General features: G+C 34.1%; 1 protein-coding gene across 1 annotated transcript in view; it reads right to left on the minus strand.

The window, feature by feature from the left end:
- Positions 1 to 17,543, minus strand: part of LOC140751809 (paired box protein Pax-6) — a 55,787-nt gene extending 38,244 nt beyond the window's left edge. Inside the window, exon 1 of the mRNA XM_073085862.1 lies at positions 17,065 to 17,543. Coding sequence (XP_072941963.1) covers positions 17,065 to 17,194 — 130 coding nt within the window. The 5' untranslated portion in view covers positions 17,195 to 17,543. The remainder of the gene's footprint in view (positions 1 to 17,064) is intronic.
- Positions 17,544 to 19,939: the final 2,396 nt, after the last annotated feature.

The raw sequence follows: 19,939 nt of genomic DNA on the forward strand, positions 1-19,939 counted from the left end.
TTTCACTGCTTTTGGAAATTCTACTTCAGCCTTTTTGGTGCAGTCGGGTTTTTGATTTTTTAAATTAATTACTTGTTGAACAAATATTTATTTGTCTTATCAAGCCTAGGTATCACTTAGCAGGTGTGCGAATGCAAGAACTCAAAGAGTGATGCCGGCCGAATATGAAGTTGTATGAAAAACATTGTTTGACCCACGAACCCCGGCGTCATTAATGTCATCACCCGCCGGAAAATTGCCACCTTTTGTGTAAATTTCAACAGATCGAAAGCACTCGCATAATGCGCCTTTATGTCGGCAAAAACATCAGCATTTACTTCACTTGCATGTACAAAAACATGAATTGTAAGTATGAGCAGCCTTTAAAACCCATTCTTACTGAATTTGATTTTTAAATGAGAACTCGACCGGTCCGTGTTAAATTGACTATAAAATTATTTGATTTCAAGTTTAAGCCATGAATTACTTATACCCAGTAATTTTGACGATTGACTTTAATGAATGCTTGGAACCTTTTGGAAACAACCGTTTCCTATATCTGTTGAGAAATTTAATCTGTTTAGTAAATCCTTCTTGTTAATAAGTTTGTTGTTTATGAAAATACATGTATTCATGGAATGTGGGTGATACACAAAAATAATAACAAAATAAATTTGTAGAAAATAATTACCAAAACATTTTCATAAGACATTGTTTTTAAGGTACAGGATTTCTTTAAAAAATAAAATAGGCATTCATGATTACCTGTTATGTGTAACTAGTTACTATTTACGTACTTGCTATAAGAATGCTAATAAGAAAATTTTATTGCTGTAACTTATGTCTCTGTTTTAAAAAAAATTATAGACATTGCTATTATTACGTACACGTGTTACTGACATAAAAAGGGTAATAAAAGGCATAAAACTGTAAGGTTGTATTAGCACTAAGCGTGATTTAACTACCTGATGGTAAGTAATATGATTAGGTACGTTTATAAGAAACCCACTTGGAAACCTGTCAACTACTGATTCTAACTTACCTCTACACAATTTATAACGAAAATATTGCCGTTGTTCAATAACAATAAAATAAACCCGATAATGTTATTCCTTAAAGATAAATAATAAATAATGTACATTTCACACGGCATTCATTAAGATTAAAGTGAAATTAGAAGTAACTAGTGGTACCCGCGGCTTCGTCCGCATTTTAAAGAAATAATATGACATACATAAAACGGAAAATTTGTACCTGCATTGGAATGACAGTGGTACCATCTGTCGAAAATTGGTCTTACCAACTCCCAAACTCTCGTGGGCTCCTGGACAACCACTTTGCTAAAGATCATCACTTGATCAAATGTATAGTTTCAGATTCTATAACTACTTACCAATTAAAAATTAATTAGAAAAACCTTTTCCCACGGACTATATTGTGAATCTAAACCATTCTCAAGTCCCCTTGAACACACACAATAAATTTCATCAAAATCAGTCCAGTCGTTTAGGAGGAGTTCAGTGACATACACACGCACATAAGAAATATATATATATAAAGATTTGCTTAAAACATATCTTTAAAATGCTGAAAGATGAACGCATTACTTTTCTATTAGTCCACAAATTCAGACTAAAACAGATACACATGGACGCATAGGCAATGACTAGTGAGCAAATCCAGTCGCTGTATATCAGCGGTTCTTCGCCCAGTGTGTTCCCAGCCTAAGCGACTGAGTGAGCGTGTACCCTCTTGTATTACTAAGTTCGTTGCATATTCAATGGGAGTGATCAGCAAAGATTTACCAGTTGTTTAAGCCATCAAACAGCGGAAGTGAGCTTTTAAAACATAAATCAAGTGCACTGTCTGCCGCTGTTAGCTTTTTGTAAAGCTCTATTATGATAACGAATGCAAAATTCTAGCACATGTCATGTTGTTAGCTTCACGCATATGTATGTACATTAGTTATGTTAAACAACGAAGGAGGTCTGAGTTTGAAGTTACGATTTTACAAAACTATGTGTGAATCATAGATTAGTAAAGATTACTCACTCCTAACAAGAAAATGTACCCAGTTTTGAGAATTGAAATAGTTGCGTAAAAAAGTTTTGCCACGTCTCCGTGCTAAAATGGCCCTAAAATATTTGAAATTATTATTTATTTATTACGTAAATTACGCAGTATTCGTTATTTATTCGTAAATTTTCTCTAAAAATGTTTTTATTTGTCAAGAATATTTTTTTATTTTTTTTATTTTTTATTATAAATATATTGACGCTCTTGAATCTGTACAAAAGAAATATTTAAGACTTACTACTATCAATGTCTTTGTAAGAAATATAACATACAAACTCTTAAATCAAGACGCCTCCAACTTAGTGCTATGCTGCTTTACGATATATGTCATGAGAGATATGATTGTATACCTCTTACTTCTAATATACACTATAGAATACCAAATTATACTCATATTCGTAGGGAACAACTTTTGTTTGCTACTGAAATATGTCGGACTAATGCTGGTAAACGTTCTCCAATGTATCGATTAATTAATACCTATAATTCTAACTTCAATCACATAGATATTATAAATAACTGTCCTGGAACTTTCAAAAAATCATTAATGCAAACACTTTTATAAAAAGGTACCTACAGCAAGATGTCATTGTAAATCCTTATAACCCATATTGGAAATTAAATATTATTTATTCTAATTTTTGCGTTGCATGAAAACCTACATATCTGAAAATTAAGAAAAGTAGTTACACAAATTTTCATTTAACCAGCGTTGTAGACTATGATCTAACCCTTCTCATTCTCGTAGGAGACCAATCCCCAGAAGTGGGACATGAATTGGTTAATGATAAAAATATCACTTACTTTTACAACGAAGAGAACATCTTGTATGCCAATCCTTATAGCGCTAACGCACATCACATCAACAACTCATTACTGTCCCACTGCTGGGCACGGGTCTCCCCTCATGAAAAGGATTAGGCCATAGTCCACCGCGCTGGCCAAGTGCGTATTGGTAGACTTCACATACCTTTGAGATTCTTTTTTATATAAATCTCTCAGGTATCAGGTTTCCTTCACCGTTTTAAGCAAGTTGTAATTATTTTCTAATACTCACATAACTTTGAAATATCCGAGGTTCGTGCCTAGGATTTGAACCTCGGACCCCTCGTCCGAGACGCCGAGTTTCTAAACCATGGTGCCAATGTGCGACCATGACTGATGTACTCTTACTTATGAAGGTAGAATCCATGCTTGTTTGCTACCTCAGTCATATAAACAACATTTTCCTCATAACAATTTCAAAGTTTAACAAGACACATTTACATACATTTCTCTCTTTTCGAACGTTATTTTATTTAAATGTTGCCTATACGTATGATAACAGGGCAAACGCGCAATTTAAAAACACACGAGAAAAGGACTTTCTTGTAAAAAAAACAAGTCCACATTATTTATCATAATGTTTTTGGATCAAAATATAGATCTATAACTTTTAAAGCATCTTTAACCTTTATACTGACATATAAAGCAATAAATGTCAGAACATTTAGGCAAATGAAGATATGAAGCTTCTCGGATTTTACTATTGTGTTGACCCGAATAGTTACAAGTAAATGTTTAGGATTTTTCCTTTATGTTAATTTAAATACCGGTGCTCTATTTTATGATGAGTTGAATAACTTTAGTACCCTGTGATAATAAAATAAATCTAATATATTGCGGTGAAAAGGATTTAAGCACAGGTCATGTCCGCTATTGGAATTTTATTTTCACTTGTAAAGGAAAATTTTGTTTCGAATTATCTATGCGTCTATTAAATAAAGTCATTGTCCTCGATATGATATTTACATGTTCGTAAAACGTGATCCCCATTATGATCATTTTAAAGTGTTTACATACGTGTTTTTTTAACTTGAAACCGTTATATGTTCATAATCTCTATCTATAAAAACATTGTAAAGTAGTTTTAGAAATATCTCATAACACTTGAATAGTGAATTTTATTATTATTTATATTTTAATTTTTAAATATTAGGTTAGCTTTAGTTTGATTTACATAAGATTTAATTTCATTTAGTATTATGAACAATTTAACATGAATATGTTATTATCTTCGTGATCTCTCCCGTCATGATATTAGTCAGTCATAGTATAAGTTTCAGTTATCAAGTGTATTGACTTGAAAAGTTTTTAAATTATAGATATTCTACAATAAGTTTGAAATGTCACTACGTATGTTTGAAACTATTCATTAAAATTGATCTTTCACTTTCGTAGGCCGTAATTCATGCTTTTACTACTATCCCATGACATTTTTTACAGTGTAACTATTAGGTTTTAGCCCTAGAGGCTTTTACAGCTTGTACAGTGGCGAGAATGAACAGGGCTAGGTGGAACAGAAGACTAACCAGATAGGATGATTTTCGAATTGGATTTTGAAATTTTGAATCTGGGAAAAGACTAAACTGTGAGACAGATTTCAAAGGATCTTTTATGTTATAGGAAATAAGAAATTTGCGTTAAATTAGAAAACTGTAAAAGATTCATTACAAGTCTTTGTCAAGTCTTTCAAACTTTGTTCCTTTGTTGTTCATATAGGTTATAAAACAGATACCTAACAAAATGTTTCTACGCGAACTTACATGAACTTAAAGAAAGTAACGTAAAAGTTATTTCAATTTATTCAAATTCTAATTTTCGATCTATCCAATTACCTATAAAATGAACACCTATTAAAAGTATCAACTTTAATCATGATCGTCAACTATCGGGTACATTATCAAAACCGGTAAAGTCTTGACGGATAAAAATCAGAGTTTCCGTTTCGTTTTACATAAGTCATGTAACCATTAAAAAGACAAGGTGGCAGTTAATTGCATGTAAGTACCGTTCAGAAAGATGCGGTATATATCGTAAGTTATGTTTAAATTATATATTGTAATTAATTATTTTATAAAAAATCATGTAGTTAAAAAAGGATACTTACTCACAAACGATTAAAATAAAGTAAATCCAATAAGTTTTCTTATATACATTAGTAATATTTTCTTATAAATAAAATCATGCCCTTTTAAAGAGTACCTTTCGCAAAATTATAACAACAACACATTGTATTATTGTTATCCACTTCTTCATTGTTTGATGTGGAGATTATTATTCTAATTAACAATAATAGTCATAAAATTTGCTCTTTAGTACATACTGTAAATGAAATCAATTAGAAACAATATGAAAATAATCTTCAGCCCTTTAAAAATATTTTCCAATATGTGGATGAGGTCTACCTCTCTGCAACTTAGCCAGAGTGGCAGATTATGACCTAAGCCCTACTAAGAGGGGTTTTTAGGATTAAATGAACAACATATTTATGAACTAAAATTAGGAAAAATAGGAAAACCGTGTCCAGTAGATAATAGGTTAACAGGATGCACTGATCAAAAGCCTTGTTTTTCAAGCTTCATGGTACAGCAATTAGTAAGATAAATAAGCCCACACAACGCCGGCAATACCAAAGCATTCTCCTTTGCGTCAGCTACTCACTGAGTATGAACAAGTGTTTTAGTTTATTCATGAATGCAATATATATGTATTTCAGCCGCTTCTACGCCCCATTAATAGTTCGTAACATTTGTCTACTAATTAACCAGCGCTGTGTCAGTTTTCAAAACCAGCTGATTATTATGCGTGATCACCATTTAAATGTTAATTAGATTTACTGAGACACCTGATCAAACGTACGCCGATAAAAACATTGGGTAAGAGAAGATGTGGTGTAACTGAAGATATGGCTTTTATAGATTAAAAGAATTGATTATACTTCGGAAAATTTTGCGAATCTTCTCCTGTTCATCGGTTTATCTTTGTAGAACTATATTTATAGAACTCCTCGTTTATTCATTCCTAAGGCACCACCCCCACACATTTGTCCCTAGTAATAATACTGTTAAGCGCTTCAGTATTCTGATTGAAATATGAATATATCATTTTTTATACTATAAAAAACTAGGTATCTAATCCACTTTGATCACCTGGATCTTTATATGTTTTTGAAGTCGCCTATGGTCACCCAGGGGATTAAAGTGGAATAAAAAATTTAAGGTGGTAGAACCCTTTGTGGTTCGACTCGACGGCGGCACCACCACCACATCTATTTCTACCTAATAACAGCAGTGTTACGCGCTGCTGTGTTCCGGTTTGAAGGGTGTGGTAAGGGAGACAGACTTTTACGAGGCGATCCAGCTTAGTTCTCAGGGGTAGCGGCGCATCTGTGGCCGACCTCAGGTTGAAATATCTAAACCTATCTGGGGTTGATTACAGATGTCCATGGGCGGCAGTAGCCACTTACCATCAGGTGGACTGCATGCTCGTCTGCTATTCCTATATTATAAAAAAAAACCAAAATCACCAGAAGAAAATGGAAAATAATATGTTAAGCTCATTTTACTTTAATTTGTAGTAGGGTTTTTAATTTATAACCGACTAAGTCATTACTTTTTGTTTTGATGTTTAAATTAAGATACTCTTCTAACGAGATACATTGCGATTATTCTTAATGTACACACAAATGAATAATTACATTAACATTAAACAAAAAGACAAAACATTATAAAACCGTCTTAGCGTTGCAGCGATCTCCCCAGACAGCCTTTGGAAAAATGACACAGTAAAGCTATATTCGTAGGTAAAGTATATTTTGTTACAATATATTCGAATATTTCTTTAGATTGACTAAATCTTACCTACAGATTATGAATTTACTTTCCCGACAGCAATCAATTTCATCAACGGTGGTTGTATTTAAATGTAATTTTTTTTCATGTCCAGATATTCATTAATTCATATTCATGATTAAAAAAAAGAATAAATAGTAATAAATACCTATGTTTATCAGATTCCTGAATATCCTAAATCATAAGCGGTAACAACGCAGCACCTTCCTATATTCAGCCGGTATGTACCTACTGTTATTAAACAATGAAAGAAGAAATTTAAGTTTAATACAGTATCGGGTTATCGGGTCTGTAGTTGTAACAGTTCTTGGTATAAAAAGCAAAACTTCGAAATTATAAACTTTAATTCGATCAAATCGAAAAAGAGGTTATCACACATAACTTGACACAGCTACAATTTAAGTGTAACACAAAATTTCAAGTTGTGAAATTAACCTTAATAAAGTGTTAAAGTTAGAACGTGCAAATGTGGAACGAACTTCCTCCTGAGGTATTCCCTGAGCGCTATGACATAGGGCTCTTCAAGCAGGGTGCAAATAGAGCACTCCTTCAAAGCCGACGATGCAGTGGTGACTCCTCTGGTGTTGCAAATGTCTATAGACCACGGTGACCGCTTTCCACCAGGTAGCCCGTCTGCTTTTTCGTAGGTATAGGTAGGTACATACAAAAAAGTTTAAGAAATTTATTTTTGCTCGACCATTTATCTTCTAACTATTATATCACAGTATCCTAAGAGAACGATATATCAGTAAAAACCGTTTACAAATAACTCGGTCTAAACTCAAACCTTTTCAAAATCGTTCAAATAGCGCAACTATTCTGTAGAAAGATCACAAGAATAAACGCTATTTAAGGCTTTACGAGCCGAGACTTCATTTTAAATCTATTCCTCTCATTACAAAAAGCTGCATCCCATGACAGAGATGAGATGCATCGCTGCCGCTTCGTTAAGAGAAATGCTACAAAGCTGTTAGCGTTTCCGTTCACAGACTTGCATATCCTTACCGTTGGCAAAAAGCTCGCTGTAAAAAGCTTACTGCTATATTGAAGCTGCTTTGAGTAAGCTAATTAAATTACTTACAAATTCCAAATATAATGGCACTTTGTCAATGCATTTACTTTTATACAAGACTAGCTGACCCGGAAAACGTTTTGTTACCATGTAAATAAAAAAATATTAAGGGTGAACAACCCATATCACTTAGGGGTATGAAATTAGATAGTAGCCGATTCTCAGACCTACTGAATGAAATATGCATATAAAATTTGGTGAAAATCGGTAATGCCGTTTCGGAGGAGTACGGTAACTAACACGAGAATTTTATATACACTCCTTTGCAAAAAAAACGGGCGGGTTTGATTTTTTAACATTATTGGTAATAATTTAGTTCTTCAGAGGTTTTAATAGCCAAACTATGTTACTGGCACTTAATAAAGAGTCTGGGTATGAAAAAAAGTTCATTCCAAATTCAAAACTTTTGTTTTTTAAATTATTAATCCCTTTTTCATTTTGTGACACTTTTCGCGGGTTTGCGGTTAAAAGGTTATCAAGCAACTAAAAGTAACTTTTCGTTATTTTTAGTACAACAATTTATGTTTATCGCATAATTCTGCCTTATTGTGACTTAAAACAGATATCTTTGTGTCTATCGTAATGGCAGAAAAAGCAATGAGAGCTAGTAAAATTATAGCGCTGCTGGAAGAGGGGTGTAGCCAATGTTACGTCTCACAGCGGTTAAACGTGAGTCGTTCAACCGTACAAAGAACCTGGACTCGATACCAAGAGACAGGTTCCGTTCAGAGAAGGCAAGGTTCTGGGAGAAAACGTTGCACACAGCCGCGAGACGATCGCTTTTTAGTGACTCAGGCGCTGAGGAACCGCAAATGCAGTTACATAGACCTCAAAAGAAACCTTGAAGAGGTACGAGGAGCACAAGTTAGCCTATGGACTGTGAGGAGAAGACTTTTAGCTGCTGATATACGTAGTCGACGACCAGCGCGGGCCCCCAAGTTACTCCGTGAGCACCGGATTGCGCGGTTGAGGTTCGCTAGAAATTGCCTATCTTGGACACCAGGTAACTGGAGTAGCGTACTCTTCTCCGATGAGGCTCGAATTTGTCTGCATGGTGAGGACCGACGTCGGCGAGTGTTACGAAGACCAGGGGAACGCTATGCCGATGTGTGTTTTGAAGAAATCACCCCTTATGGTGGAGGGTCCGTTATGTTTTGGGCGGGCGTAACTTCCAACTATCGTACCGAGATAGTATTCATAGAAAATGGCTCACTAAATGCGCATAGGTACATAACAGAAATCCTTTCTCAAAATGCACAACCCGCACTGACTGTAATTGGTGAAGATGCCATTTACATGGACGATAATGCTCGGGCCCACCGTTCTGGCGACGTAGATGCTTATATGCAAGAGGTCGGTATTCGTCGTTTGGATTGGCCAGCGCGGAGCCCCGACCTTAACCCCATTGAGCATGTTTGGGACCTCCTAAAAAGGCGAGTACGATCTGTCCAACCACCTCCACAAAACATCAGAGAGCTTAAACGTGTAATCTCGACTGAGTGGGAACACATTCCACAGGACACCATCAAAAGCCTGGTGGGAAGCATGCCAAGACGATTACATGCCGTAATCGCTGCAAGAGGAGGTCATACTCGTTATTAATTTTTATTTTTTAATGTCTCTTTTATTAAAATACCATAAAAATACTCGTAGTCTTAATTTCATTATACCCATAAAAATGTCCATTTTAACACGGCTCTCTGTTTACATTGACTAAAACACCGATACCAGGATAAAAGTGTTAAAAAACTAGATTCTCATTGATAATAAGAAATTTCTAGTCATCCAAGCTAATGACATACTAAAAATATAATAATATTTACCCATAGAAAAGCTAAGGTAAAGTGTGTGTGTAAGGTGCCCGTTTTTTTTGCAAAGGAGTTTATAAGATACTCGTATAACAAAAGAGTTTGAAAACTATTTGATAGAAAATGGTCATTGACAAACCCATAGCCATCTGACCAACTTCATGGAGAATAGATTTTACTAAAACCTCTTCACACTAGATTTAAATATGGCGGTGATACCTCGTCGATCAAACCATATTGCGTGCGTATGTATGCGTGCGTGCATACTGCATATGCTTTAATAATAATATGCAAATATATAGAGAGTCCTAGTGTATAGCTATTGATAGACATGTATTTTTACCACGCTGTTATTTTCCCTTTAAACTCTTAATAACTCCTTTTCAACATTTAAAATTTAAATATATAAGGAATAGGATTTCAGTTTCGACATATACACATACACGATATAAAAAATAGTTCTGTAATAAATTGTGATATAGGTATTTATCAGACATATTTAATGACATAAAACTTGGTCTGGGCATATTAAGAAATTTTCATTTACATTTATCCAAGTCCAAATACTTACATGATTTTAAACTATAAACACTCAATGTATCACGCATTTATTATATAACAGATACCCATAATAGTCATGATACCCAACTTCTTGTACACGAAAACGTGAAAATGTCACAGTTATTACCTCAACGTGTGTCATCAAAGCACCTTGCTCTTACAATAAGCAAAAACTCGATAAAGTACTTACCACAAAAAATGTGAGAACTATGAACGTGACTTGACAGCCAGCCACCCACAATCAAAAAGCTTTCTTGTTACCTTTGTGTATATGAAAACTGAAGTTTTAGCGGTCTAGTATCACTGGATAGCTTAAATCGTTGCAGAGGGAATTAATTTGGGGGATTTCTGAAGCATTTCTGCCTTATTACAGCGTTGTTCAGCACTGATGTTTGAATAGTGTGATGTTACAGTAACACTTATATAGGCCATTGTATTTATTGTTCAATACATTGAAGGCAGTACATTGAACACTAACTACGATGCGAAGCAGTGATAGCCCAGTGGTTAAGAAACTCGGCCTCTCGATCGAGAGGTCCGAGGTTCAAATCCTAGGCACGCACCTCTGTTTTTTTAAAGTTATGTGCGCATTAGTAATTAATTATCACTTGCTTAAATGATGAAGAAAAACATCGTGAGGAACCCTGCATACCTAAAAGATTTATTAAAAAAATCTCAAAGGTATGTGAAGTCTACCAATACGCACTAGGCCAGCGCGGTGGACTATGATCTAATCCTTATCAATATGAAAGGAGACCCGTGCCCAGCAGTGGGACAGTAATGTGTTGATGATGATGTGATGTCTACCAATACGCACTTGGCCAGCGCGGTGGACTATGGCCTAATTTGCTTCATTACGTGAAGAGACCCGTGCCCAACAGTGGGACAGTAATGGGATGTTAATAATGATGATGCATTGGTGGCGGTGCATCTGTAAATGATTTTACACGACTTCCTCATTTTTGAACTTAATTAGATATGATAACTTGAACTCATACTTGATGTGTGATGATCAAGTTCCCTGCTAGTTCATTTACCAAGTAAAAAAGTCTAGCATCCAAAACTTTAATAAGTCAGACTTATAAATATAACCCTTTAAAATAAATAAGTTTTGCTAAACGTTAAGGCTCTCAGTCAAACAGTAGCAACAATACAAAACTATTTTTTATTATTATTTATGAACCTACAATTAATTGCCTGTATGAAATACCAACGGATCTTTACTCGATGTACCTAATTAGCTACTGAAATAAACATAATATTGGATAGAAGACATACTTCTTATATACTCTATGTGTAAGTTAAGTTCATTATATGCGTTATAAATGCTACGCAATCAATACATATTTTCACATCCAATGTGCAATATTTTGTTTTTATAAAACGCTTTATATAGTATTTCTAATTTATATTTTAATGTTTATGATTTGCTTGAAAAGGGAAACTGGACCTTATAATCAATGATTCAATCGAAGGTCCATGGAAGTCTACACTTCAGTGTTTTTCAAAGTGTGTATCATACCCCTGTAAGGTTGTAAAGCATCTGTAAGACGAAGAGTAAAGAACGAGAAGCCTCATTAAAAAGAAAAAGTTCTGATTTTATTTTAAGTAGAAAATTAAGTAAAAAGGGAATTTTACAAGGCAATGAATCTAAAATTATATCGTTTTTGGTAGTTTTGGTATTTATTTATTTAAATATTTCATATCCCTCACATAAAAATATACAATTAAAAAATAACAAACAGTAGGAAGTCGCAAATAAGGTTTATATGCTCAGGGGGTCATTTCATGGCAGAGGTTGAAAAACACTGATCTGCAATATAGGAATAAATGAGGATTGAAGCCAGCCTATAAGCTTTTTCATTAATTAGCATAATCTTATTAAGTACGTGGTGTACTCAGAGTACAGAGATAGGTGGTTATTTATAGGAGAAGATTTTAAAACCATCTTTGACACCTTTATATGGGTACTAGATGCTTCAGCCATAACTATTTGTAGAAAAATCTAGGTACATCTTTATTAGACTTTGACTTTATTAGAAATGGAGTATATATTATGTGTTATTGGTTGACAAATACAATGCAAAGTGTTAAGGAATCTAAAATCTAGAAAATTGATATCTAATTATGTTTCTAGGCATAACCACAAAGATTTATTTGGCGCCACCCAACGAATCGATGTGTTCTACAATTATTGCTATTTTTGCATTTCGTAAAACAAATCTTGTAAATTATTGAAACAAATTAGTTATTTTGGGTAGTTTTATAATTTGTAATATATTACGATGTTTAAGATATGTCTTCATTTTTTGTCTATTGGAATTTAATTAATAATTATAGAGATAGAGAACTCACGACAAACTAGTGGTTTTCCAAACCGTGCATATTGAAAAATATTACTGAAAATTTTAAATTAGCGTCTATAAACCCACACTGTATTCTTTGTCGTGGCTGCCATGAACCTCTATAAAGATAAGCACAGAAAGAAAGAAAGAAAATAACATTTATTTCGTACTTTACAGAACAGTTATAGATTTCCATGCGTAGTAGTAGCCAGTAAACGTCAAGTTTACTTATGTTCGTTTACTCCTTCAATCTTATTGAAAATAGTTCTTGTATATTATAATTATTAAGGATCTGAGTAATTTACAGATGGCAGAAATTTAATGCACATAAATTATTGTGTATAGGTACTTAATATACAAAACCGAAATACAAATAAAGTCAATCAAACGACATGGATCTCAACATTCGCATTCGAATAACAATCCCGTGGTATCATTAATCAAAACATTCAGACGTTATCGGTACTTATGGCATGAAATAGTCGGGTGAATATTGAACAACCTTCACCGGAAACGCTACCGGACAATCTAGCGGCCAATCTACCGATTAATTAGTTCGATCGGCGATACAATGCTGACAATGTCCTGATCGCGGGTTTCGCTCACTCATCACGTCGGCTGTGCGTTTACGAAACGACGCGGTCTCGAAACGTACCATCGGTTTTTAGACACTGCCGCCGTATCAGCTGTATCTATGATACGGGCCCCCCGAAGGGCAGGGCCCCATGTGTGTTAGTATTTAATGTTATTCATTTCACACTGACACTGACACTCTTAGGCTGCACTAATCGAAAAAAAATCATACCACTTTTCATGATAAGAGAGCATTTTATGATATTATCATGAAAAAACTTTCACTTCAAAAATAAGTGAAAAGGAAACTTTTGTTGGAGGCCCCCAAAAACTTTTGATACAGGGCCCATCTAAGGCACGATACGCCACTGACTTTACTAAAGATTTAGTAGCAATTAAAAGATTTTAAAGCCACTTTGACTTTAGTTCGATCGGCAATACAATGCTGACAATGTCCTAATCGCGGGTTTCGGTCACTCATCACGACGGCTGTCTGTACGAGATGACGCGGTCTCGCTACATACTCGGTTTTTTGACTCTACTCAGGAGCGTAGCTACCATATTTATGTATTTTATTGATCTAATTAGAACGGCCGAGGCCACTTACACTAACTAGACAGATCTAACATACAGAAAACTCACAGAACTCCAAGCATACAGACATGATCAGCTTCCAGTCATTAGCAAGCACATCACAGTTAGGCCGTATCTATGATACGGGGCCCAAGGAACAGGGGCCCCATATGTGGGTGTTAAATGTTATTCACAATTTCACTGAAACTCTTAGGCTGCACTAATCGAGAAAAATCATACCACTTTTTATGATAATATCGCATTTCATGATATTATCATGAACAGTGGTAATGAAGTATGCACTTGAAAAATAAGTAAAAAGGGATCATTTGTTGGGGGCCCCAACAATTTTTGATACAGGGCCCATTTAAGGCACGCCATACCTCTGACTCTACTGAAGCGTTCGTAGCTAAGTGGCGCCTGTGTATTAAACATTTGTTGGGAAATACTGCGCTCAAGTATGTTGAACGGATCGGTAAAGGCTGCTGTGTATTTATTTGTATAATCGATTTATTTGACTATGTAATTTATTTATTAGGCTCTTCATGGTACCCTCTGATGTAGACGATCAAATCTTCCCAAAACGACATATTACATTAATTTACTATAAATATTTAATGATGTAGCCCATGGACATCTGTAACTATCTTTATACAGAACAGAAGTTCTCTCCGAAGCTGATCACAGATGCTTCGTCCCTACTAAGGACTAAAGGTTGCTTCACGAATAAATTAGCCGACAATCACATCCTTTTACCCAACTACAATAATTGCTACACCATAAAAATTGGTGTGGTCGTGATCCTTAGCTGATCAAACCATGCTCATTCTAACACCTTCCGATTTTTTAACAAAACAATAATAAATATTGTAATTAGAGAAGGTATAATATGATATTTTAAGCTATTGATCGCCGTTGTTATTATTGTAATGGCAAATACATTTTCGAGTGTTTTACTTGCCATGGAAACTTGACTATTAGGGCTCGATAAAATACTTTCCAGGCCCGAACTATTGAAGAAATGCCTGGTTTTTATTAGTAAGTTATTAAGTAGGGATATAATATATGATGTGTAATTACAATTTTATGAATAGTAAGTTAAACATTGACAAAAATGAAAGTACATAAAACACAGTATTGTAGCCAACTTTCATTGTAACTTATATCTACAAATAATTTTATGTAACTTATCTATTTAAAATCAATCCAATTACATCACAAATATATCATTTTCTTAGGTTATCGCTCGCTTATTCAATTAATTATTTTTGACTAACATTCAGCAGGTAGTCCTTATTCTTTAGTTTATGTGATCATCAGATTTAATAAAATGACTAGAAATGCGTATTGTGTATTATTTACAAGTGATATAATAAAGAGATAGTTGATACAATTGCTGTTATTCTATTGATTTTTATAGAAGTAGGAAATTATCAAGCACTCCACCTGATGGTAAGTAACAACTGCTGAATGATATTTGTAATCAACCCCAGATAACAAGAAGCTTTTGTTTGCTACAACCATTTTTATGTTTTACAATTAAATAAGTATCCATGAGGTAGACAGGCCAAGTTCAACTTTATGTGTATGGATACCTATTACAAGTTTACTACCTTTCCATAGTCATCTAGCTATCCAAAAATAGTGAGTAAATAAATACTAACGTATTTTGACAAGTTACCTAACTGGGGAAACAAACATATTATTTTTGGCAAAAAATGTAGAGTCTTTGCAGAATACTGTATATTGCCCTACAGTGCAGGTTCTTAAATACTTTAAAAATAATTTCTCAATTATATGGCATCGGCGCATCATTTATTCTGAGATCAAGCTTAACATCATAGAAAATACCTTAGTTTCCCTCATAAGAAAATTGGGGATGATTTATTTCAAACTCCTGGTACTCTTTTTCCAAATTTAAAATTTCTTAATTATATTGTTTTTCAGCAGATATATTTTCTATAAACTTATTATATACTTTACGTGCATTGGCTCAGCTTTTTTATTTTTATTGTATGGGGGTGAGTATAATATAAATAAATATCCACATACACACGTCTATAGGGTATTTGGTGTTGTATTAACAACCTATGTCGCTGCATAAAGTCCTCAAACTTAGTATTAAAGTCCCAACAAAATAAGTAAAACAGTTTAGCAAAGATTAGCTAAGACAACAAACAGACGGAGAAAAACAATAATTAAGAACTAAAAAGAAACACTTAAATATTATTTATATATCACTGATACGTATAATCATGTAATTGCTTTGAACATAGAGTAGGATAAGGCGGTTTCGAAACAAGGCAACAGTAGAGCCGCCTCTACATTAAGTAGGCTCTATAGTGATTGACAGGAGTCATGAGGGCGATGGAAATGCCGACGGCGCGCTACAATTACGTTCCGTACATATAATTGTTACATTTATAAGTAACTACATATAATTTGAAAGTCTAGATTTTATATAAAATATGTAGACATCAGTTTCAAATTGGACGGTGTCCGTTTGATGTTTTTGCGTAGGCTTATTGCAGAAAATTATTCTAACAGATTCGCATATTTAATTTAATTTATGTTTTGTTTTAGTGACTAAAATATTTATCTTAGGTAACAATTCTTATGCCATAAATATGACATAGATTAATGATATATTACATATGTGGATATATAAATTATGATATACTAGATTTCGTTGAAGTATAATTAAATAAGTATAGGTAGATAGATGCTTCATTTTCATTTAGTTTTTAGCAAACTTTATAACGATATATTATTATACGGTAGGTATATAAATTTGTTGTAAATTTGTTCAGGTCTAAAAATTGTATACAATTTTAAGGAGTCGATTTTTTATAATGATACAATCAATTATATGATTAAGTATTCGTTTTACTACTTAGTAACACTGTATAGGTACAATACCTAAACGTTAGTCCTTGCTATTACTCTCCTAATTATAAAAATGAACTTGCAAAATAGTGAACCTATATTTGAAAGTTATACGTGACTTTTAAATTTTACCGTGTAGGAATGAAACGAATTTTACTACTTATCTTTAAATGTTCGTGTAAAACGAAAGTAAACATGGGTTTTAATTGCCTTATTCTGTGTACTTTAAGCCTTATTTAAACAAGAGATTTAGACCAAAGCTATCGAGAAATAAAATCGTTATTATTTTAATTAGTTATAGTCAAGCCCTCTAAATACAATAAATGACAATAGCCTCGTTTAAAGTCAGATTAACCAATTTTATGTATCAAAGTTTCAAATGTAGAGTCGATAAATGACTTCGCTTTTTAAAATGAACACAAAAAGACGAATGGTGATACCAAATTCGGAAACGGATTCCAATAAGAAAACAGTACAGTTTAGGCAATATTTTTAAATTAACTTTTCAAGTGACTTACCGTTGGGCGATATGTTCAGTGGCTGAGTGATGGCGGCAGGCGCGGGAGGCGCCGGCTCCATCTTCCAGGGGGCACAACACGAGGCAGGGGAGAACTCGGGCGTGGGGCCGCTGCCCGCCGATATCAACATGGTCGAGCCACCTCGGACGTCAGCATACGCACCAACTAAAAGTTCACTCAAACACTAGACGTGTCTTTGCAATAGTCAAGCTACACGGACGGCACTCGCCTAGCACGCGCTCGCTCGAAGCTCAGCCAGTACACTGAAGAGCGCGCTTGCCGTGCCGGCGCGCCCACTCGCGCGCCTTCTCCCATTAGCACGCCTCGGAAAAAATCACCGCCGACAAACAATAACAAAAAACTGCCTCCACTCAATCGAACCTCATGCACCTCTCACTCTAACGCTCTTAATTCGATTTCCGAACGCGTCAAAACTACAGCAACGCTCGATTCATTTGCAGCCTTCCGTCCTTTGCGACGATTCGAGAAATTTCATATGAACATTACGATTCTTAGAGCTACGTCTTTTAAGAGCGTTTTGCTCTGGCATCGACGTCGGCGTTCGGACCTTACGGATCAGAGAACGAACGGAACTACTCCTACTCACACTCGTTCGGTTCGGCTTAAGCTTGAACCGTATGAAAGGGACAGGTGCTCTACCGCCCGGTGGTAGAATTACGGTAGTGAGCACAGGTGATCTTTCACCATTTCTTCACAGCGGAGGTGTTAATGTTATATCGCTCTCTTTCTGTTCGCTAGCGATTCACGTTTACTAGTTGAAATGACAGTAGTGCAATAATTCACCTTTAATTAGGTGTAGTTCTAGTTAACCATGCTTAGCATTCTAATAGTTGCCGTAACAAACGCGTTCCATTCTAATTAAGTCGAAGAGTACAATCGTCATTCTAATGTTTATAACACTATGACACATTGTAGGTAGGTATTTCAGCGTATATTTTTGATGATAATTTTTAAATTGTGTGGGAATATGTCAGTTGTGTACAAAAAGGATTAGTTGTGATTTAAATGAATACGCATAAAAATATACGTATAAAGAGTTTACCTTGTGTTTGTATCGGAGTAAATAATTTATAAACGTGCGGGCGTCATGTGGCATCCCGGAACGAAGTGTTAGTGAATGGGAGAAAAATCTGAACTAGAGGTTAATTGCGAGGAACCCTCAGGATGAGTCGTTCATATAATTATAGCACAAAACACACATTCACCTCTTTTTGTGGGATGCATTATGCAGACGGTATCACAGCGAGGTTTTTACTTATAATTACAGGGAAAAGGGAACTGCCGGAAGGTCCCGGCCGAAATGCAACTGCCGTAGCCCTATAGGTCTTTTTTCAAGTCCCTTTGATCGTAAATACACTTTCTTTGTGCTAACTCTTTAATTTGTAATCTCAATCGTTGTGGTTTCCGTTTTTTCGTGCAATCGGCTGTTATAAATATTATTTATTCCATTGAAATTGAAATCCGTTGGCAGATGGTATTGTCCTGATTGTTGTCGTTTTAAATATTTAATGATAAACCACAAGGCCTACAACTTTTGAAGGTTCTGCCCATTTGCATATCACATATTATATTTAGGTTTTTTTTTTTTATTTCCTAAACCTATTTATAAATAGGCAAAGACAAAATAATAAGTCGTTTTTTTTTAAATTCTCAGCTGATTTTTGTTGGTAACGATTGAAGTTGAATAGGTAATCACAATGAAAAAATATGCTTGGAGCCTGAATAATAAAGTATTTAATTTATAACAATTATTCAGTAGATAGATAGGTAAATTTTGTTTAAATAAACTTGCGCCAAAAATATCCAATTTTAATTATAGTAAAATTACATTTAACAGATGAAAACGCGCACTTTGTTTGTAGGTATTAATTGATTTTTAAAATTGGTAATTATAAAAGAATAAACTTCAAAATAATAAAAATCAAAGTAAAGAGTCGACTACTTTTATGATAAAGTGTAGACTACCTATCTATGTATGCTTTATTCTAAAAATATATAATTACTAACTAACCCGGCAAACGTTGTATGGCCATATAAATAGAAAAATATTAAGGGTGAACAACCCTTATCACTTAGGGCTATGAAAAATAGATAGTAGCCGATTCTCAGACCTACTGAATATGCATACAAAATTTGGTGAATATTCGTAAAGCCGTTTCAGAGGAGTACGGTAACTAACATTGTGACACTAACATTGTGACACCTCATCTCACTTATAACGTTAAAAAAGTTTTAACAATTAAAAGAATAATTCAACACAACCAATTATATTACCTACAAACTGATTATAATGATTAAATAATTCTTAAGAATTCAATTCAAAGCTTTTTATAGAGCAATTATAAATGTTAATGATATAAAAACAAATGTACTTACCTATTATTTTTTTAGTATATATGAATATGCATGTACTGTACATTAAATTTTAATTTGACCCTACCTAAATATATCATACCTAATGGTAAGCGCTTATTAGCTAATAGCAGCAAAAAGCTCCAATTGTTAACTAACTCAGATATAGTTCTTTTGCAAGCCAATTATAAATTTAAATTTACATACGTTTATATTTGTATAATAATGTATTACTTTGTTTTAGAGTACATATGGATTAAAAGGATAACACACTAAAATGTGCTCTACATTTTTACTCTGTGAATCTTAAATTCTTAACTATTATTTATCTCTAATAAATTGTATGGTGTAAACCAATCTTACCTTCAAACATTTATGAACTCTGTTATTTTAACAGAAATGAATATTTTAATTACTTAAGGTACCTACCCGTCCTACTTATATATACATCAACGTATATTTTGAATATGCTAATTATTGTTTTTTTTTTATAATCTAGGAG

This window comes from Epargyreus clarus, unplaced genomic scaffold (assembly GCF_041222505.1).
Source record: "Epargyreus clarus isolate Ecla_fem2 unplaced genomic scaffold, WU_Ecla_fem_2.2 ptg000023l, whole genome shotgun sequence".
Classification (NCBI taxonomy): Eukaryota; Metazoa; Arthropoda; class Insecta; order Lepidoptera; family Hesperiidae; genus Epargyreus; species Epargyreus clarus.